This window comes from Lacerta agilis, chromosome 3 (assembly GCF_009819535.1).
Source record: "Lacerta agilis isolate rLacAgi1 chromosome 3, rLacAgi1.pri, whole genome shotgun sequence".
In the NCBI taxonomy this organism is placed as follows: Eukaryota; Metazoa; Chordata; class Lepidosauria; order Squamata; family Lacertidae; genus Lacerta; species Lacerta agilis.
The window spans coordinates 23990812-24017407 of record NC_046314.1 but is presented as its reverse complement, the minus strand read 5'-3'; the positions used below and the strand labels follow the sequence as shown (position 1 = coordinate 24017407).

Below are 26596 nucleotides of genomic sequence, written 5' to 3'. Positions count from 1 at the left end.
CACCAAGTTAGCTGAATGTGGCCCAATATTTGCATGCCTATGAGCTATATAGCAGCAATAGGAACTTACTTAGGCAGATTTGAAATCTGCTTGAGAAATTTTGTTTAGAGTACAGTGCCTGAATCTTGAGTGGTCACTTTCCATTAAAAAAATCTGGCTATCAACTCTTAACATCAGTCATTTTCAGTGTGCATAAAATATTATTCCCTTTTAAGGACAAGTAAAACTCCATGGTCTTTCAAATAGGCAGGGTAGCACCAATTTTTTAAAAAGTGATCCAGATGGTAGCTTGACATCTGTTCTGGGAGAACTAGTGGAAAGCATTCTTCAACTGGTTAAACAACAAGGGCACTGGATACTGCAGTGGGTAAGGAGGACCAGCAAAAATTAGGTGTTCTATCCTGTACAAGCAGGTTGTGTTGCTATATATACATATACATATACATATACATATACATATACATATACATATACACATGCGTGCATAAGTATTTGGACACACCTGTGTGTGTGTGTGGCCTTTGATGATATGGCTCAAATGCTCTGAATTATCATAAGAGATCGGGTGTGTTCAGGGTAGTATGGCCGTAGACACAAATGCTCTGAATTATCATGAAAATATGTGGTAGTACAGAAAAGGGTCAAGTGTCTTGTAAAGGTGAATACCAGTAGCATTTACAGTGCTTATTAATTGCAGCAGTAATAAAAGGTGTAGGACGTCCATTTGTTTAAAACCTACTTGCTTTTTTTAAAAAAAATGGCTACAGAATTGCTAAGTAAGCATTCCTGATAAGCAATTGGGGTTTCCTTCTGGATTTCTGTGATGATGGAGTGTGCGCGCATGTTAATATGTAATATCAATTAGAATAAATTTCCAAATAATTCTTCAATAGCTCAGATTTTGAATGAGGAATGTATTTATAGAATAGTTTCAGGTATTTTGCTTTCTGTCCTTTGTGCCCAGTTTTTATTTCCTTATCTAAAAATACATTTTTAATGGCTATGTTTCCTCCCCCCACCTGCCAATCATCTAATCATTTAGTCCCTGTTTCCTTTCTTGTGGGGCATAGCTGGCTTCCTCCCCCCCCCTTTGCAGTTCATCAATACAAAACTGATTTGAAGCTGAGCTGTATAATAATAAGCCTTTCAGCAGCCAGGCTTGACACTTGCCTTGTAATTAAGGCCTTGATGGTTGTGTTGATGGCAAATGAAAGAAAATGGCTTTGTTCTCAATTCCAGAGGCTTGATTGCTGGTTCTCATTCTCACCTGAATTCGACCCATTCTGCATTGTGCACATGATTGCTAGAGTGTGAGTAATTGCAGCACTGGCAGATGACATTTTCATGAAGCACACTCTGTACTGCTCCAGAGGGAATTTGCAGAATTTAGAGCTGGGGAAGCTCATCAAACATGGATTTAGGAAATGCCTGTATGAAAAGTGGGAGCCCACAACCAAATATCAGAGGTTTTCTTTTGACATTTGCCTTTTACATAAAGACAGCTTTGCGCAACCTGCCTTGCCTTATGTTGGCAGTCTTTTTAGAGCCAGGATTTGGGATTGTAGATGGCTAGTTATGCTCTGTAGGGCCAAAATTCCTTTTGGGGCTTTCCTTGATTTGCTTCTTTCTATAAGAGTACCATTAAAAAGAGAGAGGCAGAAATACAGAGAGAGATTTGCATGTCTCCTGACTTAATGTCTGTACAAATAAAAAGTCATTGCTATTGCTTTAAAAAAAAATCTGTTAGCTAGTCATATACTGTACAAGGGAAACTACCTTGTACTACTTAGATCTGGTGATTAGTCGAATTGGTGAAACAAAGGTTTTATCACTTAAAATAAATTCATTTTCCCGATTTGTTTTCAGTGTCTTACATATATTTTTAATGAATTTAACATGTTGTGGTGAGTGAAATGGATAAAAGAGCAGGCATATAAAACAGTGAACAAAAAAGCATTGGTTCCAAGGGAGTCCTTTAGGAAAAGAGATTATAAGTAAAAACTGAAAATGATCTTAATGAACTGTCATAACAAGATTGTAATTCTGAACAAGAAAAAATAATAGCTTTATTTGGCAAGCTGCAAATAACTGCATATTGAAGTGCAAACTCTCTGTGTCACGTTTTACAAAAATCCCTGTATCCCCTTATTCCATCTCTTGGATTTTCTCACCCCCCCAAAAAAAACCCCAACCCCCACAGCTCCTGCAGCCTGTTTGTGGTGGTAGTATTATTTTCCACATACCATCATTACTCTAAGAAGGAAAAAATAATAATACTGCCAGGCAGTTCAGTCCACTGTAATTCCAACTGAAATGTTTATACATTTAAAAAAAGATTTTGTTCTTGTCATATAGAACCACCTCCTGTGCACCAGAAAATTCCTAACCAATGGTGACCTAAGGAATTTTTAAATTCTTGTCTGTCAGGCTAGAAAAGATCTCCCATACTAAGTACTGATATTCTACGAAACATTCTTAGTAATCCAAATATGTTTTTGTGTTTCATATACCCTTGTAATATCCCACAATGTTGCAATATTAAGGTTTTCCACTGGGCTTATTGATCAGCCGCTGCTTAAATTAAAATAGCTACATTCTTTGGGTCTCTGTAGGAAGCTGACTTGATCATTTGAAATGAGCAGTCCAGCCGGTAATGCGGGATCAGTTCAAGCATCAGTTCTGCTAGACAGTGTTTTAAATGAGACCTTGCCTCATTTAAACCATTGAATGGATCCCTATCTTGGTATTAATTCATGGCAACATGATGGAAGATCATTCTAAGTTACAGTGAAAAGTGGCTGAATATGAAATTGCAAGCACTCTTGAATTATTAGGTGTCTGCATATATGTTCACATTTCCTGCATTTTGGAGGGATGAGTGTGTGTACGCGCCCTGGTGTGTGTGTGTGTGTGTGTGTGTGTGTGTGTGTGAGAGAGAGAGAGAGAGAGAGAGAGAGTCATATGTCTCCTTTTTGAGGTTGCATATTCCCCCCCATAAATGTTGTTAAATATTTGAAGCTGCAATTACAGTTTCCAAGTATAGTTTCCAAGCAGCATATACAGTGCAATGCATGTGCAACTTTATCTCCTTTTCACATTAAAGAGCTAGAAATCCTTTTGAGCTGAGGAGAGAGGCTGAGCCATGCTTCCACAGCACACTGCTCTGTTTTGGATTGGAAATTTACAGTGCATATTTATTGTTACAGTACATTCTCTGCATTCACCTTAATGGGGCAGTGCTTCACTAATTCATGGGAAACAATCATGTGTGGAGCAAGCTCAGTGCGGCACTGTATAGCTTGGGAACCACAATTGTCTCCCTTGCTTTCTCTTCATATTTTCCATTTCCCCCTGCTTTTTATCCGTCTCTTTGCTGGTCAGTTGATTATTCTCTCTAATATTATCTTTCCCAAACCACTTTTGCACTTTCTTTTCCCCATCACCCCCTGCCCCAATCCCTTACTTTTAGCATGTCCCTCTACTGACAATTTCAGTTATCCTTTCTTCTCTTTTATTGCATTTTGCCACCATACTGGTTTGTCTTTTGCTCCTCATTCCCTGGATTCCTTGCTGATCCTTGTATGTTTCCCCAGTCCCTTCGGTTTTTCAATTCTCTGTTACCCTTTTGCCACATAAAGTAAAACAACAGTACCTGCTTTCCTGTCCTGCCTTGAAGGTTATGGGTTTAAAACCAACACACACACACACAAAAATCTCAGTATCAGTGTATGTTGGTCAAGTTAAAATTTTCTATTGAAGAACTGCTTTGCGCTTCAAACATCACACTGATACAGTGGTACCTCTGGTTACGTACTTAATTCATTCCGGAGGTCTGTTCTTAACCTGAAACTGTTCTTAACCTGAAGCACCACTTTTAGCTAATGGGACCTCCCGCTGCCGCACGATTTTCTGTTCTTATCCTGAAGCAACGTTCTTAACCTGAAGCGTTATTTCTGGGTTAGCGGAGTATGTAACCTGAAGCATATGTAACCTGAAGCGTATGTAACCCAAGTTACCACTGTATTCTACTAGTGTCTGTAGCATTCTACTAGTGTCTGTAGTGGTCTGTAGTGGTCACACACAAGGCTGTGTACACACTCCCATTTACTCTGCATCCCATCCCTGGTTTGAGAAACTGTGAAGGCAAGAAGTACTGCATTTTGATGCATTTTCCACCAAAGTAGCTTCAATCTGATTTGAAAACAAAAGAAAGATGTAAACATACTTGCCCCCTCTCCACTCCTTGATGTGAATAGTGGTCCACTTAGAAACACATTGAATGGTACTGTAGGTGATGTGCAACTGTCATCTGAAATGCAGAGGGTGGTGGAGGGACGGGGAACAACCTTGCTGAGTTTTGAGATAGTTGTGTGTACACAGCCAAAGTGTAAATATAAAAAATGTCCTCCTAGGAGTATGACTCCCTCCCTATTTTTATAGTCTAAAGCTGGAAATAAAACTGTATGCTTATCATACCTGTGGTTGTTTTTATCTCAGTGGATCTGACTAATTTGCCCTTACTGTTGCGGCGGTGTAATGCAAAGTTCCAAACGTTTATATTGGTATTGTTTGTTTGTTGTTTATTTATTATGTTTGTTGCGTTGGGAGGATATTTTCCTGAAAAGTGGGATAAAATAAATAAATGGCCTTCTGTATTCCTTCATTAAGAAATATTGACCATCCAAATAGTGAGCTTTCATTTATTTTCAGGGAGCTCAAGCAGGGTGTGTGTGTGTGTGTGTGTGTGTGTGTGTATTTCCCAGGCATGGTATTGGACTATAACTTCCATCGTTCCTGATCATTGATAATTCTAGGCCTATAGGAATTGAAATCCATCAACATCTGGAGTTCCACAGGTTCCCCATCCTTCTTTTATGAGCATAACACAGTTTGCAACTGCAAAATTTGAGAGAGGTGCCTTTCATGGGGTAGGTTAGATGAGTAACCTTCAGAAGAACTAGGCTTCTCCCCTAGTGTGCCATTTGCGAATTTCCAGCATACTTGGTTTCCTTCTGTTCATGCAGCAGTAAAATGCAAGCTACTGATAGAATGCACATGAACAGGCTTCAGAGTAGCATGAGTAAAAATCCCTGTTGCCCTATGGAAGTTGATTGCATGCTGGAAACAGTTAGCATTAAATATCCCTATGTATCCCTAAATATATCAAAATTGCTTCACAATCTGGATTGAAAGCCCGCATCAAAACATTTTATGTGCATTTGAATCTCTTGATAACACAGGGATGTGTTCTTTATAAATGTCTACACCAAGAGCATTCCTGTGCTTTTTATCCGTTGTTTGTTTTGAAAGTATATTGTATGCATGCTCATTAAGCATGCTTTAGGAGTGGTCCTTTGGTGTTTTGTCCACTGTAAATTAAAAGCTTTATTTCTCATATTCTATGGGAGATTTTCTTCTACATCCAATTTTTAACAGATGTTTGGGATTCAGGAATACAGAAAAACAGAAAGATGTTGGTGGAACTCAAAGGACCTTTCTCAGAGCTGGATAGATATGGGGAGGGCGAAGAGAAGAGAGTGCGCGCGACAGAGTGCTTTCAAACAACTTTCCATTTCTCTGTCAAGGATACTGTTTAGTTCTCAAGTTCTTCATGCAACAGAATTTCCCCAATACTGCAAGGTTCCTGTGAAGTTGTTTATGACTTTCTGTCAGCCAAGCACAACTAGCCAATCATCCTTGTGCCCATCCCACCCTCTATAACTTTGCAGTGTTGTTTTGGTTGTACTCAGTACCTGGGCAATCAAATGTGCTGATATATCATCAGTGAGTTCTGCTGCCACCAGGTCAGACTTTGAGATGAATGAGTGAAGCTGTGAGGAGATATTCCTTAGTCAGGCAGAACAAATAACCAGTTGCAAATCTTTTCCCCACTTGCATCTTGCTACGCTGTACAATCCTCTCACCTTACAGGATATGCGAATTCCGAAAAAGAAAGGTAGAATCTGTTCTCAGTAGACAGAGAAAACTGGAGACGTGGGAGGGGTGGGCAGCAAAGTTTTGTTAGTGTTCCCAAGTTCTTCTCTTTTTCCACATTCCAAATGTGAGAATTTATTGTGCCTCTTTATATTGAATGGGAGGGAGGTAAAACTAAAAACTAAAATAAAAGAATGATGTGCCACTTAAGGGATTGTGGTGACAATGCTAGAAATGCTGCAACAATCTGCAACATTCAGTTTCTCATTTTGATGTTGTGGTTCTGCTGTAGTAGACAAGTATCCTGGGTCTTTCTTGGGCCCTGTTCTGTCCAATTTAATTTCCATCAGTGAAAAGAATTATCTGGATGTGCAGACTTTTGCACATGCTGGTTAGATGAAAAAAATACCAGCAGCCCATATTTTTTACACATGCTGATCAAAGTAGAATGTTAGGAGTGGTTAAATATACATCTTTTGCTAATTCAGAAAACAGTACGCAAAAGCTGTGAGCCGAAGGAGTGCAACTGAACCCCACTCCCCGCCCCTTTACGGGAATTTTTTAGAAGTTCCTGCAGTACAGAGTGAAATTCGAAAGGAGTTTGAAACTCCTTGCCAGTTTCATTTCTGCAATGAAGAGATTTGTTTATTTTTATTTATTTTTTTGCACACCCTGCTGGGTTGGGGGGAAACTTGTCAGTTTCACCACTGGGCTGCAGCAGAGATGCTTCTCCTAGCTCACTGTACAGGTGGAGAGAAAGCCTGCAAGTTTAGCTGTTGCTCTTTGTAGACTTTCTACAGTGAGGCGGTAACACACAATTAGTGCCAGACGTGCACATCGTAGTGTGAGCAACCTGTAAAATTGCAGATATAGAACGCAAACCTGCATGTTCAAAACTTCTACTGCAACGTAGATCAGGTTGGGGGGAATTGCCGGTGCAGAGGTTCAGGAAAAAAAGAATATTTGAGACACTCTGCAGACTTTCTGTGGACACCTGAGAACCTGGGAAGAAACTCCCAGCAGAAAAAGACGCAAGATTGCATATAGGATTGTTGCCCCACCCAGACACACAATAGCAGAGTGCATCTCATTTGGGTAGAAGCATACAACTATTTCATAAGAATGGTCTATTTCTTATATATAACACAGGATTATAGTACAGGTGAAACTCAAAAAATTAGAATATCGTGGAAAAGTCCACTTATGTAAGCAATTGTTTTCATTAGCTACTGGAGTTTAATATATGAGATAGACTCATGACATGCAAAGCGAGATATGTCACCCCCTTTATTTGTTATAATTGTGATGATTGTGGCGTACAGCTGATGAAAACCCCAAAGTTGAGATTGTTAATTTGGGGTTCTCATCAGCTGTACGCCATAATCATCACAATTATAACAAACAAAGGCTTGACATATCTCACTTTGCATGTCATGAGTCTATTTCATATATTAGTTCCACCTTTTAAGTTTAATTACTGAAAGAAATAAAGTTTTCCACAATATTCTAATTTTTCGAGTTTCACCTGTATAGTGGAGTATGGAAATAAATAAATGAGTCCCACCAAGATTGTGTGATCTGTTGTTCCCATGCAATATGAAGTTTCTCAGTCCTCATGCCTATGTTAGCAGATTTGTGTGGTTGCACCTCTTTAGTAGCTGGGTTCTGGTAACTTCAAAGGAAAAGAGTCATGTAATCCCATCAGGGAATCCCGTAGTGGTTGAAGCATAAAATGTATAAGGGCTATACATTTAAATAAAAACAATCAACGCTGTGTATTCCTTTTTTTTTTTAGGAAAAGGTTCTTGCCTGGATTAATTGTTATCATTACAGAATCCCTCCTCCATGGCTTATTGATGTTGCCTTTTACATAAATTGAGATGTAGATTAACTGCAAAAATAGATTAATTTATAGTTACAACTGGAACTCAACATGTATGGCAACTGGAATGTATAGCAGAGTTGAAGCATGCCTCTTCAGGTTTGAAAGATATTATGTTTTCTCCTTAAAGGTACATCTTGCCCATGAAAGTCATTTTCATATGGCCTCCTAGAAGTGACCAGTGCTAGTTTTATAGAAAAACAGGTGCCGGAACTCACCATGAACACCTCCCTTGTTCTCTTAGAATGGCAATGGTGCCCACCTGAGAGGTGCCGGAACTGAGTTCCCATGAGTTCCGTCTGAAAAATAAAATCCCTGGAAGTGACCCCTTCACTCTTTAGTTATAAAGACAGGAAGTGTTATTGGGTAACTGTTAAGGGAGCTTGACTCTACTGGGAGTAAAGGATTACAGATCCTCATCCCAACAGTGTTTCCCCAGTCACACAGAGATCAACCAGGATGGTTCTGGCAAAGCAGATTGAAAAACAACCTGAAAGTATTGTTACGGTTTTCTATAGCAGTGAAATTTGATAAATTAATTTTGTGCCCCTGGAGAGAGAGAGAGAGAGAGAGAGAGAGAGAACCTGAAATTACTTTTGGTTTGAACTATGACAATATTTGTTGTGCGGTTGGTTTTTGAGCTGGCAGAGCAATCAGCTAGCTCAAACATCAGAGCTAGCAGAGCAGACAGTGGTTAACCATCAGTTAAATGCACATATATAAAGCGTCATACTATATTTTTGCTCGCAAATGCAAATCTTATGTGAATGGAAGTATGAAATGTACATTGGTTCTTTAATCTGTATGTTGGAAATGGTAGCACATTTCATCACAGTAATAATTAAGTCAGCCAGCAAGTGAAAAATAACTATCAAAAACAATCCCGAGTGGCCATTGAATATGAACGACATGTTTAAAGAGAGAAATGTTAGGTATACATGTAATCAACGTGCTAAGTGACATGAATACTTCCCTTGAAATTCTCATGCATTTTACATTTCTTTCCCTTCAGGAGAAACACATGACCTTTATTAACATTAAGTTTGCAGTTCTGTACCCATATAACTGGGAGTAAGCCTCATTGACTAGACATGTATAGGACTGCACATTAAGAGAATCCCCTCCCTGCTGTTTTATGGGAAATAACCGGGTGACAGAAGTCAAAATAGGAAATGCCAATACAATGTGTTTTTTTAAAGAAACATATCTTATTGGTACATAATCATTAGACCAAGAGGCCTACAGAACTAGATGATGGAAAAGGTGACACTACTACAGAAACCTTCTACCGGTTTTAAACTATTTTCTAACTTTATCCAGGAGCAAGGAAACTTAATAGAGCCATTTTATAGCAGATGTGTTTGAAGATTCAAACACTGTGCTGCTTAGGGACATAAGAAAAGCTCTGCTGGATCAGACCAAAGACCATTGTGTCCAGCATCTTGTTCTCACAGACCAGATAGATGCCTTTGAAAAGCCAGTGTAAGCAACAGCAGTTTACTCACTTCCCAGCAACTGGCATTCAGGAGCACCCTCCTCTTCCTTTGAAAACACTTCCTAATAGACACAATGAAACATTTGAAGGAAAAATTTACTCAAATGGCATGTATATGATTAGGCTGGATTAGGTTAGGTTTATATATCATTTCCTACTAAAAGGCTCCTGAAGCCTTTTACAACAAAGTTGAAAATACAGTAATAAAACTGCATATTAAAAACAAATTTAACAGCACAGTCATATAAATGGTGCTGCCCAGATGCCTGCGAAAACAGAAACAGATTTGCCTGGTGCCAGAACAATGGCAAGGTTTGTGCTCGGTGAGCACCCCTGGATATTCCCATGAATTCATTCATGAACTCATCCTGAAAAAAGCACAGGATAGGTGGGATGAAAAGCATGGTATTTAGCATTCCTTTCTTTGTCCTTTGAGAGAAGGGCGGGCCAATTTTAATACAGTGGTACTTTGGTTTTCAAACAGAATGCATTCTGGGAGTCCATTCGACTCCCAGTACAGTTCAAAATCAAAGTGCAGCTTCCAATTGGCTGCAGGAGCGTCCTGCATCCAATCGGAAGCCACGCCGGATGTTTGGCTTCCAAAAATCATTCGGAAACTGGAACACACTCAGGTTTCGATCGTCTGGGAGCCAATTTGTTCGGGAGCCAAGGTACAGGTATTTGGCTTCCAAGTTATGACTGTATTGTTTTTGAACTTTCAAAGAAGAAAAGAATGGGCTGTCATAATAGTTCACTTCAGCCAATTGACTGCTGCCCTTCACTCTTGATCCTGAAATTTATGTTATATTTTGTATCCCACTTTGACCTTTTTGAGAAATCGATTTAAGTACTTTATCTGCACACGCATTTTTGTTCAGACTTTTGGAACAAATACATTGGTATTTTGGAAAATACATCAGTAGGTATACGTACCAGCTAAACATCACCAATGTCTTAGTTTTGTGAGAACCTACATTAAAGTAGTTTCATATCCAGATGTATGACACATTCTTAGTTCCCTGGAGATCTGTTAGCATTTACAATAGTTCCTTTAATATGAAAATCAAGGAATAAACCTCTTAAAATGAAGGGTTTTATTTTATTTTAGATTCTTTATTGAAAAATAAAAAGTACATAATTACACATGTACAGAGTAAGATAAGACACAAAAAGAAGGAAATAGTACCCATTTAGAAAATAAACAGAACAGCAACAACAACAACAAATGAAACTGTATACAATTTCTATTTATTTTATAAAGACTGAATTATGTTAAAGTTTGGTTAACCACAATAACAGCACCCCCAATCTTAAAATGAAGCATGATGAGTTTAATTTGTAACTACATTCCAGCAACTTGAATCTGTGGCCCTATTCTGGTCGGAAACTTTTCTGCCGCAGAACTAGGCAAATATTTTGTCCTAATTTAAAGGGAGGAGATGTTCTGAAAACACACAGTACATGTTTATGCCTGAGCGGGAGCAATGGAGAGAAAAGTCATATGTTAAATTTTGCTGCAGAAGTCAAAGTTGAGTTTTCTGCTTTCTGCTCAAGTTGTCAGTGGTAATGAATAATGCATGTCATAGGGGGGTTGCCTTCCACTGCTATGGTTACAGTCGCTAGCCTTGGTGCTGAAGCAGAGGAACCACAGTAAAGGAAATTAATTCACAGTGTAAACTTAACGCTTAATCAGAAGTTCTTCCATGATAAACATGCATTTATTGTGTAAACAAGTTTACAGAAATGAAGGGCATCCAAACAGTTTCACAGAGTTTCTGTAGCATATTTTCTGTGGCACACATATAACTTGATAAATTTATAATTGAAGTTGTGTGAAGCACCCTTGTTTTCATCATGCCGATCAAAAGCACTGATATTGAACCACTTCTGGCATAACTGAGGTCAGGGAGAGTTTTGCTGGAGGAAAGTAAAGGGTCAGCATTTGCTGAAAAGCTCCTGAGATATGGTAAATCTGGCTGCTGTTAAACTAATATGCAACAATTAATAAGGTTCGTTATTAATCCTGTAGACTGAAAATCTATAACCTATTTCATTCTGCTGGTTTGCTTTCACAAAACATACCTCATTTGCAATTTATACAAACGCAAAGTGAAAACTGAAGATTTGGGAGATTGCAAGTGGTTTGGTTCCATTATTGCAACCGAAAAGACTCTTCCATGTAAACCACAGATTGTGTAGAGGAGCCAAAAACTTAAAGAACAGTTTTGCCACCAAACGTTCCATTAATAGCATCTTTGAATTTATGAAGATGGAGTTTGTACATACGTGCTCATGTCTGTTTATATAGCTGCCTTGGAAATCTGTTAAATCATACTTGTTACTGTATTCTTATACGCTTAGTATTTTTATAGTCTTATGATAACCTTAAATGCAAGCTGTTGAACAGGGAAACTGTTTTCATCTTCAATCCCAATTTGTACACTCTTAGATGTGAGAGGTAATATATACCTGTAAGGAGCCTAATATAGTTTCTTTTAGAAGATTTCTGGTGATGCTGAATTGGCTGATCATAAACAACCTGGTGAACCCCTAAGGGTCCCTTCAATTTCCACTGCTGCCGCATTAACACGTCTTCTCTTATTGGTGCCATATACCATGTTTTAATTAGTATCTTTGAATTCAGAGCTGTACACTAGAAACAAAACCTTTAAAGGATCACCTTTTCCAGGTTTCCCAAACCCTTTTCACATGTGCTCTGAAATCTTCGGCAGAATTTCATTATAACCTGCCTTTAGAAATAATGAAAAAAAAAGTTAATATTGTAGTCATTAATCCCAATCCCAGTGTAATAGCATCAAATTTTATATCACACCTATCTAAAAAGTACATTTTATATAATAATAATAATAACAATAATAATTTATTATTTATACCCCACCCATCTGGCTGGGCTTACCCAGCCACTCTGGGCGGCTTCCAACAAAATGTTAAAATACAATTATCAATCAAACATTAAAAGCTTCCCTAAACAGGAGCAGAAATTTGCAGGGAATCCTTGGTAAAGAAGCTTAAAGGTAAAGGTAAAGGTACCCCTGACAGCTAGGTCCAGTCGCAGACGAGTCAGGGGTTGCGGCACACAGAAAGACCGTTTACCTTCCCTCCGGAGTGGTACCTATTTATCTACTTGCACTTCATGCTTTCAAACTGCTAGGTTGGCAGGAGCTGGGACTGAGCTCACCCTGCCGTGGGGATTCGAACCGCCGACCTTCTGATCGGCAAGCCCTAGGCTCTGTGGTTTAAACCACAGAAAGCTTACCCAAAAGACACTTCGCTGGCCTTCCCCTGGAAGCGGTAGCTACAGGAAAATATGGAGGGTGATTCTGTAGTGAAGGGAGTCTGGCCTTTTTACTGTCCACAATAATCTTGCATTTTACAAAGGTTCCATATTAAGGTGGACCAAGATTTTCCCTGGAAGTATGAAGATTAGACTATTGTTATTGGGGCCAAATGAGGCCCTTCGTTACTCCTAGATTTGAACAAGCTACTAATAAGTATGAAAAATTCTGTTATAAAATGCACAGATGTGGCGTCTGCCCATTCTTTTGAAAATGTCTGTACAGGGGAAGAGAAAGGGTTAATAGGTAGACCAATAGAAAAGCCCAGAGGTGGAGCCTACCTGTTTTTAAAAGGCTTAGCCAGAGGTTTAGACAGTTGGGGAAAAGCAGCTGGAAGACAGTTGGAAATAGAGAGACAGTTGGTTCGGTTGGTTTCTTGTGGGTGGGAGGCATAGGAGTCAGAGTGAGTTAGAGACAGAGGGGAGACGGAGTGAATCGGATTACAGTGTTTCAAAGTATTTAAATCTTGTTTGCGTTCACAATAAACTGGAATCTTTGTTAATACATTACAACCTGACTGAGTCTGAATATATTACCAGGGAAACCTGGTTGGTGGCAGTGGAAGAGATAAGCCGTGGTGGTGCAGGGTCAATAGTCCGTGGAACAACTGGGGGCTCTGTGCAAACACCACAACATCATTAATGTACAGAGCTGAACATAGCTGCATATTGCTGTAAGAGACATTCTCACAACAGTATCTCTCTCTCTCTCTCTCTCTGTGTGTGTGTGTGTGAGAGAGAGAGAGAGAGAGAGATTTCACATATTTTGTAGGTAAGTTCCTAACTAGGATCAGCCTTCTTCAACCTATGCTTAGCACATGCATGAAGCAAGCCAAGTTAGTAATAGTTAATAACAGTGAGAACTTCTGATGAACCTTTCTGTTACTGTATTTCAGTATTTTAATTCATATGTATCCCCCGCCCGCCCCAGTTATACGCCACCCAAAAGCAAAAGTTGTCTAGTTCATCTGGTAAGTGAAAAAGAAAACACACATACACTATAGAAATATAAGAAAGTGTGAAAATAAAGTCCAAAAATGAATAAAACCTGAAGCAAAATAATAACACCCATACAACAGTTCCAGAAAGTACTAAAATATTTAATAGTTGGAAAATAAGAAAGGGTCTTCGGCTGGTGCTGAAAAAGGCGTAAACATATACATGCAATATGTGCAATAAAGCCAAACTTATTTGTACAAGAGAAATGCATATGAAGAGAGACTTGAAACTAAGCAAATCTGTACAGCTCAGTTACCACAGATAATTCCAGCTCATGAATTCTTTTTTGTTCACATGAGCCGTCCAGATCTGCTACTAGAGCCTCCAAAATCTCTTAAATATACCTCTCTGAGGTTGTGGAAGTATAGTCCCAGCAAAGAAGTGTGTTTTCCTGCATGCAGAAAAAGTGCTATAGGGTTCAGATGTGTACAGCAAAAAGCTTTTATCTTCATCTGAAAGATGGAATTCATCATTTCTGTACTGTGATGCTACTTGCAGCTGCCTCTCTTTGTAAATCCAAAAGGGTGATCTTGAAAGTTTAAGTTCCTTTTTAACTTGGCCTACATTCCACACAACTCCCCTGACCTGACATTGACAAGGTTTTCTGAGGCAGGCATGTCAGGCATATGTTGCTCACTGAAATCTGCTGATCTGCATGGTGGGCCAGCATCTTCATTTCTTTTCCAAATTTCCCTCCAGCGTGAACATAAATTTGTGACAGTGAACACCAGTTGCATCATAATTTTTGAGTTCAAGGTTTTTAAGTTTATATTTGCTATAGGTGACTCTCTTGTGGAAAGGCAGAGAAATAGCCTTAGCTTGCCATTCAATGTATATACCTACTTGGCAGAAAGTTTTATTGAAATCAACAGGATTGTGGTGCCAGAACATCACTATTCTGACTTAAGTGCTGGGGAAGGCTTGAATAATGTATCCCAGTATGTTGTTTGCAGACATTGCATCTATAAATGTGGCTTTTCTAAGGATAAAATAAGAAGGTATTGAGGTCTGTACACTACATGTTAGGGCATAGCAAGCACAAGTAAAGAAATCCAAAGGTGTTCTTCAGCTTGCAGAAGACACAGCTTGAGCACTTCAGTAGAGGCTATCTGTTATAGTTGGACATGAATTCTCTTACTAGTATAAGCATTTATGAGTGATAGCAGCTATTTCCAAAACACTTGTGGTTCTTTGGATCCGGCCCAATCTGTCTGCTTGCATACTAATTTATGATAAAATAACATTTTTTTGGTTTTTTATTCTGTTACAGAGGAATTTATTTTAATTTATTTTCTCTTTTAGAAAATGAATTTGAAGGAAAATTGGTGAATCTAACCCAGTGGATTTGGTAGACTTGGAGAACAGAGTCTGGACCAAAGAACAATTATCCTGCTAAACAATTTCAGGTACAATTAACCCATATATTATTGAGCTTGTTGGCCCATTTCCTGATGTGCTTTTCCGATGCTTGCTTTTGCCAACCACATTATATTATCTGTTTGGTGTTTGGAAACTTCTAAGATACAGTTAAGTTGCATTGTGTTGCATGTGCTTTTAAAATGGCAATTCATGCTATAAAAAATCCATGCACTACTAAATTAGAGAATACATTTATTGTTCTCAGCATTACCTAGATACAAAATGGCATTTGCCTATGATCTAATCATCCAAACATATATTCAGATTTAGAGATTTATTTCAAAATGTGAGTAATAGCAGAAGAAGAAAATCACTGTGGAAATAAACCTGGCTGTCTTCCTCTATAAACTCAGCAGTAGTGAAATTTCGTATTATCTCCTCTTTAAGGGAAATCTCAGGCTATAGACAGATCTGCAATTTTCATGAGGTGTCAGAAGAACAAATCACTCAACAACCTAAATATAGAAATGTGTGAAGATAACACACAAATGAACTTGGAAGCTTGTGTTTATGGTGCATATTTTTATTTTTCCTGGGGGCTCCCCAGGCTTTAAAAAAAAAAAAAACTCATGTAGTCTGCCCCACTCAGTTTTTACATCTTTGGGCTTGTGAGGAGTTTTCTCATCCTCGTTGTATTTATGTTGATTTTGTTTGTATAGTTTTCTTTTGTATCTTTATATTTGTTTATTGCAAACCATCCACAGAATGTCACATTTTGGGACATCAAGTAGATATTGTGTAATAGTCTTTATAAATCTTGGATTTTGGCCCATGGAAATAGTTTCACCCATGGAAATCAAGCTTCATGGAGTTACAGGACCCTACAGAACTTGGGGGAAGGTAGCATGGCAGGCTCCAATAAGAGATGCCTAGATCAAAAGCCCCTCTATGAGCACACATGCCCCAGTTGGATTTCTTAATTATTAATTAAGCATCTTAATTAAACACATGCATCTTAATTATTCCATCTATCCTTGTATGTATTAATAAGAGGATGTAGCACCTACAAAGAAAATGCAAGTTTTTTAAATCAAAAAGACGTGAGCAATTTTTAAAAAGCAAATAGAATGACATTGCTATTCCTTCTGTTTTTATCAATGCAGTTTCACATCTGAATCCACAAAAGATGCTGTTTTAAATAATAATAATAATAATAATAATAATAATAATAATAATAATAATAATAATATCATTCAAATGAACAGAATCTAAGTACTACCTGAGCTTAACCTAATTCTCACCTCCACCACTGGATCCCATATACATTGCGATACAGATAGTTGTGCGCAGATGGACTGCCCACTCAAATACATGGATCTTTTGATATGTATCTTTACTTATGTGCACTGACCATAACATTTGGTTTGGACCCCAATTCAGTGCTTCAGAGAATGCTCAACACTGGTCCAAGCTGCTTCATTTCATACATGGTAAGCTTAAGAGGCCTTTACTATTTTCCTTCTAGTAGATATTTGTCTTCAGTGTCTTTTAAACATCTGGAGCACTTAATTGCTTCAGTGGTGCCTGCTTTCACTTGTGCTGCTTTGTATGGGTACCACTTTGCCTCTGAAAAGCCCCAGGTCCCGCCATAGCATCCTGCTTCAGCTCAGGATTCAGAATTTGCCTGAATCCAACAAAGCCCCCTACAGACTTTGCTATGCATTTAGAGCTTGCTATGTTTGCGTGGGTCGTGGAACTTGGTGTATATGAAAGCTCCTATGACAGCTTGGAATTCTCATTCATAAGCAATAAATTTTCTTAGTTTTGTATACCAAAGGGAACTAATACTACCCACTGTTCCTTTAGAAACTATTCAGGTTCTGTAATCTTTCATTGGTATATGTGGCCTTAGGTTGGTTCCCCCCCCCCTTTTTTAATGACATTGCTCCGCAGTGGCGAACTAACTGAGAGTTATAGAGTTATTTTTATATTCTACCAACAGATAATGAATCTGTTGAGATCTCTTGCTGCTCCAGTTAGAATATGACATAAACATGGATGGAAGTGAAAAATTATATTTCGACCAACAGAGGTAGCTCTTAGTGTTTGTGCTTGTGTGTGGTGGATTATTTGAAAGAAGAAGAAGCTTTCTTTGAGGAATTCTTTTCTAATTTATTTCCCACGATTTAAATCTCCTAGAAAATAAAAATAAGTAGAATGAATTGACCAAATCAGAATTTGTTTACAATCTCAATAATTTTTCAGAGTGTTTGTCAAAATACTTTCAATACAGATAAGCATTTGTGTTAATTCTAAAATACTAGCTCTACTTTATAATGTTTTCCAAACAACATTTTCCATTTTTAAGAGTAGTAAACATACCTGAGTTTAGCTGTTGTATATTGTGCTAAAATGAACCCTTGCCCCAAGGAGAAAAACAAACGTTGGTAAACATAATCTTGGAAAAATGAATCCAGTAATGTAAAAAGATTTCCATCTATCCATCTATCACCCTGATTTATAGCTCACTTGCTTGGAAGTAAATTCTGTCAATTTCAGTTGAATTTAAACTGTATAGACCAATACTCTTGTCTCACTTCTCCCCCCCCCCTTTCTTCTTCCTTCTGTTCTAAGTGCAAAACTTTTGTGTTGCCGTTCATTTGTACCTTCTCTTACTGGAAATGAAGACCTCCAATAATAGCTCTTGGGTGTCTGAATTTTTGCTTGTGCACATCGGAGTATGGTTTGTGTTGCTGTGGATTGCAATGTTAATGAATATTTCTACCCACTATTTAGAGAGGAAGAGAGTGCATTGCAATGAAGCAACCTTTTTACAACTATGAAACCAGTTGTATATTGTAGGTGGCAAGTATTTGATTGGAAGAAGTGGTTGGTTTCAAACTCAGTTTATCCTGGTTATGCAAAGTACGCCAAGAGGATAATTTAAACCATGAACTAATGTATACCATTAATGGAATAAAGGATTATGGAAAAGTGGACATGCCATTTATGGTTTATCAAAAACTCATTCCAGAGCCACCAGTCCCAATCTTATGCATTCTGAGCCTGGAAGGTAGGAACTAGGGTGAAAGAGTTGACTAAGCACAGTGGAATTTGCTGCCAAGGAGTGTGGTGGAGTCTCCCTCTTTGGAGGTCTTTAAGCGGAGGCTTGACAGCCATCTGTCAGGAATGCTTTGATGGTGTTTCCTGCTTGGTAGGGGGTTGGACTGGATGGCCCTTGTGGTCTCTTCCAACTCTATGATTCTAGGAGGGGAGCTTTATAGGGCTGCATCAGTGATTTAAGGACATGTGTTGCCTATTATTATTATTATTATTATTATTATTATTATTATTAACCACTTAATTGCCAAGGTGCTTTCTAAACAGTTAATGGGTATAAAACCAATTACGAAAAAATATAAACATAATTAAAATACACAATATATTTTTTAAAAAATATCTGAGTTTGATAGAATATTCATAGAAGGCCAAATCCAGTGTAAAACTTCATAAGTTTACTCCCAATAGAAAGCAGGTGTCACCATGGATGTGCATCCCAATGGATGCACATTTCAATCAACGTTGTTAAAACTCTTTTATTTTCCATGTCATAATGATTCTATCAGATTCAAATTCCATCAGGTGTGTCTTCTCCAGCCTACACCAACCAGGTGCCTAGATGTTTTAGACTGCAACTCCCATCAGTCTAGGCCAGGGGGTCTGTCAGTACCACTCAGCATGTGCTGAGTGGGACTGATAGGAACTGTAGTCCAAAATATCTGGAAGGCACCAGGATAGTGAAGACTGTTCTGAAGATTTGAAGGACTGAGGATGCATGTGGTCATTCCAGTACTGTTATAATGCTGAGCATTTGTGCTAGTTAGACATTCTGTAGAGGTCTAATTTCCAATTAATCTTAGAAGTGTATATCTATGTGAAATATACTAAAGCCCTTCCGTCACACAGTATCATGATTGCTGTACACTTGAACATAGAATGGCGAAGGAAATTCATGCATACAGCATTGCTTCTTAACAAGCTGCTAGAGGAACAATTCTTGGTATCTGTTTTTGGACGTTGTTTGAATCTAAACACTATATATCTGGCTTTCAAATGTCACTATTCAACAAGAAGGGATGTATGTATGAACAAAAAACGTTTGAGAGGTCAGGTGGCCCCATGGGATATATGTTCTATTTACAAACCTAGCAAATCATGGGCTTAGACATCAGTTTTGCAGTGACTCCAAGGGACAGACTAGATGACTCATAAGAGGATGCCTCTGGCTCAGATGAGTCACTGCTGAAATATTTATATGACTTGCTCTCAGAATGGTCCAAGTTTGCATCCTACAGAACTTGAGCTTCTGCTTCATTCTTTCCATGACTCCTTTGTAGGACATGACAAACTCAATTTCTTCAGATAATAGTATTCCAAGGCTATTATTTGCCCATGTTGCCTCTTAATAGTAGATAATTTATTACTGTGACACTGAATTTCTTTGTGCATATAATATACAGAATAAGCTCTTATTCTGAAACACACACACACACACACACACACACACACACAGTCTTAATTGCTACTGGCTGATTCAACTATATTAATTAGCACCAGATCTGTCACAGCCTACCATTCTATCCAGTTTGCAGCTTTGCTTACTCCGTTTCTTGACCTGTACATTAAGGCAAATATTGTGAATGTTGTGAAGTTGGTTAATGCCCTCTGGTGGTTCTGTCATTGCAAGAATGAGGCGACAGGGTATCAGGCAGAGGGCCTTCTGAGTAGTCATGCTGACCCTGTGGAAAGTCCTCACGTCAGATGTCAACAAAATAAACAACTATCTGACTTTTAGAAGACATCTGAAGACAGCCCTGTATAGGGAATTTTTTAAATGTTGGATGTTTTACTATGGTTTCAAAATTTATTGGAAGCCACTCAGAGTGGCTGAGGCAACCCAGTCAGATGGGTGGCATATGAATAATGTATTATTATTATTATTATTATTATTATTATTATTATTGGCTTACTTGAGTTAATCATTGGCTCCTGATTATCAAGATTATGTTGGTAGTGATTTTTCTTGTGTGATGTGTTTTTTTTGTTGCTGTTTTTTTGAAAAATGAGTTCTGGTGGCTTATTCTTTCAGTGGAAGTTCTGATATAAATTGAGCTCCTTTCTTAATAACTGCTGAGACTATGCTATAAGTGCACCCATTCTACTGTTACAGCTTGCAAGAGCAATTCAAGACATTCATGGTGAGCTGTATCTGAGCTTAGGCACAAGGAGATAGAAAGGTGGTCTTGAAGCTTGGGGGCATGCTGACACCATTGTCACAACATGGACTGGCAGCCCAGCAGTTACCAAGCCAAGTTCAAGGTCCTTGTGTTGCTTTGTAAAGCCCTGGACAACTTAGGTGTAGGTTATATCCCATCTCGATGACAGGGATGTATAACTGTTATAAACTGATCATTTTTATGAACAGCGGTATATAAATATTTTTAGAAATAAAATGAAAAATAAATAAGTAACAGGAAATGTATTCATTATTTATATTTATTTATAAGATTTCTTATTCATGCTTAATCTTAAGGTCCTAGGCCATGTTACAACAGTATATTATACAATTATAAAAAGATGAAACTGTTAGAATTATGAAAATATATTTGAAAATGGCTGTCGTATTTCCTCTCAGCCTCCTCTTTTCCAGCCTAAAAATACCCAGCTCCTTCAACCATTCCTCATAAGGCTTGGTTTCCAGACCCTTGGCCATCTTTGTTTCCCTCTTCTGCACACATTCCAGCTTGTCAATATCCTTATAAAATTGTGGTACCCAGAACTGGACACAGTACTCCAGGTATACATATAAAGGTGGCTGTGGACGTACCACAAAGATGGCAGGTTTATATTAGTCATTGAACATATACACTCTTTTTAAAAGTAGGATTTTTTTTTAAAAAATGTTAGTAGTATTAATATATTTATGTATTTATGTCATTGAATTATTTCTTTACCTTTCTCCCACTACTCCTCTCAGACTCTCCTGCTCTACCCTGTTGTTAATCTTTTCTTTCTTTCTTTCTTTCTTTCTTTCTTTCTTTCTTTCTTTCTTTCTTTCTTTCTTTCCATTTTCCTGACCCCCCACCCCAAGTAATATTTGGAATTATACACCTTACATACATCGTGTATAGAAAACTAAATGCAGGGTTACTGAAAAGGAAATACAGTATTATATAAATCAGCACTACAGCAGGGAAAGAGACCCTACACTCTCTTTCCTCGTGGTATATTGTGGTTTCAGAAATGAGGCACCAGACTCTTAAAAATTATTGTTCACAGACAACATCTCAGCACCCTTAGCTACTCTGGCTGCTTCAATCTCATGAGACCGTCAGCTGTGATTGATCACACAGACTCTGCTGATGTCAGCAGGCTAAAGAGAGCAGTTATGTTCTATCAGGGCAGGGTCAGACAACACACCAATAGGAACTAGAAGAAGGAAATGTTTCTAGTGCTTTCAGAAAGACATAGCTTTTAGCCCACCAGCAAACATGAGCCTTAAATCATTTTTAAAATCTTGTAGGTTATAAAATCAAATTAAACTCTTCTCTCTTGATGGCTGTGGAATGTCCTTGCTGCACAGAAAGCCATAGATGTAAATCTGTGTGTTTTGAGGGAAGTATACAATTCCAAGGATATTTTTTTTTTTAAAGAAAGCTGTTGCTGCTGATACGGTTGGCAATTTGCACAGTAGACATTAATTAAAACACTTCTCAGCAAGCAAAATAACACTTCTTAGCTTTATTAAGTGTATGTTAGAGGGAATTATTACTTCTCATATGTTTTCTCAGCCACTGTTTCTATTTTGTTCTTTGGAAGTGAAATAGCCATATGCAGGAGAATATAAGTAGTTGCTGTATCTCCCTAGCTAGTACTGTGAAATATTCTAAGACAGAAAAAATGGTTGTCTGTCCTTTCTTCTGAGTTATGTGTATGATTCTGCAACTTACATATTTCCACAGGATTTATGAAAATTCCCTTGTAATGTGGCACACCACAGATTCTGCTCCTTTGAAACAGCTGAAATACCAACTTTCTGCCACTGCAGATTTTCTGCCCTCTCCATTGTTGTGAAATGATATGGTGATCCTATTCAAATCCCATATTTGGAATTATTTAAGATATAGGAGCCTTGTTCCTCTCTCACATTTGATCACTCTGGTTACATATTTTCTCTGTAAGAGATTAAATTTCCTTCAGTTGGGATGGCCAATAGATTAAGAGAACCCAACAGGCCCAACCAAATGATGAGACAGCCGTGTGGATTACTCCAACCTAGAAAATGTTTTCTCTTTCTCTAAGAACCAATGCAATAATTGGCTAAAAAAATAGTTCACCAGGTCCTTTGGACTATGGATCTGGATCTTGCTGACCCTTTTGCTAGTATTAACAAGCCTATTGTTTATTTTTGACAATCTCAACTGAAAAGAAAGCAGCAGCACTTTAAAAGATGGTGACCTCCAAAAGCTCACTGAAATAAAACTGGAACATATATGGGTTTTTTATTCTACAGTATCATTCTCAGCATATGTAGATTTTTCAGTGCCCTTGTTAATTTAATGAACTGCGTTGTGAGCCTAAATGAAATTCTGGAAAGAAATTTGGCTGGTCTAAGCCAGCTGATAAAATTAACTAATTCTGTGTTACAAATCAAGCTAAAATTGTTGCCATAGCTGAGAAACAAATCTCTGGTTCTGCCTTGAGCTGTCAGTGAGATTTAGATCTATTTGAGGTCAGAATTTCGCCTTTGGGCAGCTGCATGTCTTAGGGGACAAGGAACTGCCTCCTTCATTGCATGACCCACATAACAGTCTCTGTTGCTCTCATATTGCCAACCCAGGTCTGTTTCTTCCTATTCCAGGAGAGTAAGGAAAGGACACTGGAGGAAGGTTGGCAGAAAGAACTTAAGGTGTTTTGCTTCTTAGAATATAAATTCTCAAGTAGCATTATGATTTTAACATCTTAAAAGGGTTGGTCCTCCTTTTCTGCATGATTAAAATTCTGCGCAGAGGGAGAAAAATACAGGATGGATTCAGAATACCCATCAATACTGTACCTCCTGTAGATTGATGCAGCATTGTGATTCATAACCTGTAGTTATACTTCAGACAAATCCACAGCTAAATAGCTTTCTGTATTGTATTTCCAAGTGGAGAATCCATTTATTTATATACAAAGCAGCCTTAGATAATGTTAAAGCATCAGCTTACAGAGAATGTGTTTCAGTACCATCCTCTGCAGCACTTTGCGGATCTCTACGCTTTTATAGGGTGCATCCTCCCTTTCTTGGCAGGAAATAACATCTCCAAACTTTCTGTGTTATATAAGCCAGGAGTCGCTAGCCTGTGGCCCTCCAGATGCTACTGGATGTTGCTACCATTGTTCATGACTATTGGTCATGTTGGTTCAGACTGATGGGATTTGTAGTCCAACATCTGGAAGGCCACAGGCAAGCCACCTGTGAAGCAGTGGGTTTAATCCAGCAGAGTCATTATAGGAGCTGAACGACTTGACTTGGAGACCAGAACTCATTCCCTTTGCCCCCACCCCCACTTGTCTGGTTATAGAATTAATTCTGCTTTGCCGCATTATATTGAATCTTTCTTGTATTTCATTTGCTCATTCTCATCTGAAAAACAAGAGAGGACCAGAAAATAATGCCTAACTTTCCAAATGTTATCTCAGGATCTAGAAAGCCATTTACTATGATTAAGAGTGATGAGCCTTATCCTGCTTCCCTTACTCCTGTGGGAAAGCCCACATTGATTTTCACATTAATCAGTGCCAGGGAATGCTTGACAATCTGCACAAGATCATCCTTGTGGTATGTGTGCTTCCAAAATGCCTGCTGATAGATTTTTTGCCTCCGGTTGGTAGTGTGAGCTTGGAAGGCTTTGGAATTTGCCCCGCCCTGCCCAATGCATACGTGACTGACATATCAAATAAATGGCAATGGCAGAAAATGAAATTAAATAACAATAAAACCAATTTGTTTTTGCCTTTTCTCACAGAGATTGAATCAGTTGTGCTTTGCTGGAGATGTTTACCATGCAACACATGCCTTTCCTCTGCTCATTTACATGCACTTATGTAAACTTTTTCAAGGCAATTAATCTTTTTTAGTCTGATCAGGAAGGAAGGATTCCCCAGTGTGATCTGGAGTCAGGCATTGACTGCTGTGTTGTGAAGGGCAGGCCAGCCTTTGTTAACTAAATAACAGCTGTGGTTCTTTATGCAGTACTTGAAAATACACAAAATATATTATTGTATTTACTTTTCACTGCAAATATGCAAGCCGCTTAATTTCAGGAAGTCCATGAGCTGTTTTATGCCTTTGTAAAGATGTACTGGGGTCCATAATTGTCATGCACCTGGTTTATAAGGCTTTGAAGAAATAAAGCTTAGTATTTTTGCAGCTTATCAGATACTAAAATAATAGACCAACATACCGTTTGCATTTCCCAGAGATAAAATCTGTAGATCTTTTATCTTTTAGGATATTAATTGATATTACAACATTGGTTTGCATGCATATTTCAGAGTTTGGCCCTGAAGAAGAGGTATGGCATATAACAGTTTGCCCTGCGAGAGACTGTGTAGGTGATATAAAGTCAAGGGAAGTTTCCTCCAAGTCTCTACCGTATCTACAATCATAGCACACACTGGGGTACCATAAGAGAAATGGCAGTTCTTAGATTAGGATGCTTCTGCACAGAACTGCCTTGCAACCAGTGAGAGAGATGCCCAAGAGCTTCCCATGTTATAGTTTTAAGTAAGCGGTCTAGGGAAAAAAGTGTCCACTGTATTACTACCGAGATGACTTGTGTTTGGCAAAAAACTGTATCCTATTTTACTCCGCTGCCCTCATTCAGCCTTCCTCTTATATAACTGTCTTTATGCCCTATGGGAAACTAATAGTCATATCCCAGAATGCATTACTCATGCTTAAGGAATTACTAGTAGTACAGCATATTTGGGTCTCTCTGTCTTTTCCCCCATGATCATGATATGGCAGCCCAGATGTATACATAAAGAAGAAATGATGATAATAATAATAATACCTTTATTGCCAATGTACAACCTGTGAAATCTGTGAAAACACTTAAGGTGCACATCATGGGCAAAGTGATATTTAAAACATGGCATGGTGAGTCCGTGGTACCTTTTTACCCTTGCAGCTTAAACTTGCATTCTGAAACTACCTGCAAGTGGAATGTGGGTGTGATTTACATTGCTGCTGGTAATCTGCAGATTGTAAAAACTGGGCCTCTCTCTGGGTTTTCCGCTCAGGCATAGGGTACAGTACCAAAGTTGAAAGTGTGAATCTTTCTTTCTTTTTACCGTATTTTCCGGCGTATGGCGACTGGGCGTATAAGACGACCCCCAACTTTTCCAGTTAAAATATAGAGTTTGAGATACACTCGACCGCAGATTCTCCACCCAGCGTATAAGACGACCCCCGACTTTTGAGAATATTTTCCTGGATTAAGAAGTAGTCTTATACGCCAGAATATACAATAACTTTGTTTGATATGCTAAATTTCAAAGGAAATGGTGGTCACTGTCCAGTGAAGGACAAAAATCAGAAGGGGTCTGTTCAGTGATTGGTGAGTGGTCATGAATAACCTTCGATTTATTCCTTCCTTTTTGTCATGATTCATATCCCTTCACTTGTTTTTATTCAGTATCTATCTTCAACGCTCATGTCCTCCAGTTGCCAGAATCTTGTGTCCCAAATTCCATTCTTTGGGAAACTAGTTCCTTTTGAAAATAAAAAATTGTGCATGTAACTATATACTTCATATGGTTTATACTGGATGTGTGTCTGTAATCCTAAGCAGATATGTGATGGTTAAAACCACACCTTTAAATCATTTCACTGCATTAACCTTTCCCAGTATGGTTGTATAATGGCAGCCCAAGATGCATGGCTTTACTATACAAGTAGAGACTGAGCAAGTTTTATCAAATTACACAGGTGAAATGGCAGTTCTATGAAATCTATGCACTGCAATAATCCAGCAGAACATGTAATTTGCTTCCTAGTGACATCTAAAGCCTATTTCATGTCATCCCCCTTTCCTGCCTACACAGAAAGCATGTGTGTGAGTGTGTGCTTTCTGTGGAGCTAAAGTGTAACATGAAGCAGCCCTTAGATGTCACTCAGGCCACTTGAGTAAAGCAGACTCTATTGCACACTGCCACTAGATAGTAAACTGAATATTCTGCTATATTGCAACCATGGCAACAGTACTATATTAAAAAAAAATCAAGGACAGTAGTTGTGGTGAAGAAATATAGACTCCTGATTTATATTCAAATATAAATTAGGAATTGCTTCTTTTCTTTCTGCATGCAAGTGAATTATTCACAGTCAGAATATGTTGGAATCAATATGAGAAGCAACCAAAAACCCAGAGATTTAGGTCCTGTTCAGCATAGTTTGGTGTACAGAATCAGTGAAATAATGCCATATATTTACTGGAACAAGCTCATCTCTTTAAACAGAAGT

The 26596-nt window shown here is 38.3% G+C and overlaps 1 protein-coding gene across 4 annotated transcripts in view; it reads left to right on the top strand.

Annotated features, from left to right (window-relative positions):
• Positions 1-26596, top strand: part of MYT1L (myelin transcription factor 1 like) — a 264817-nt gene that overhangs the window by 68505 nt on the left and 169716 nt on the right. For 2 of the 4 annotated variants that reach the window (XM_033143037.1, XM_033143039.1), the window contains 2 exons: positions 14968-15071; positions 16465-16514. In XM_033143037.1, the coding sequence (XP_032998928.1) occupies positions 16476-16514 (39 nt within the window). In that variant the 5' untranslated portion in view covers positions 14968-15071; positions 16465-16475. Of the gene's footprint in view, positions 1-13621; positions 13638-14967; positions 15072-16464; positions 16515-26596 lie in introns of those variants that run through there. The other 2 variants (XM_033143040.1, XM_033143041.1) reach the window with 2 other exon arrangements.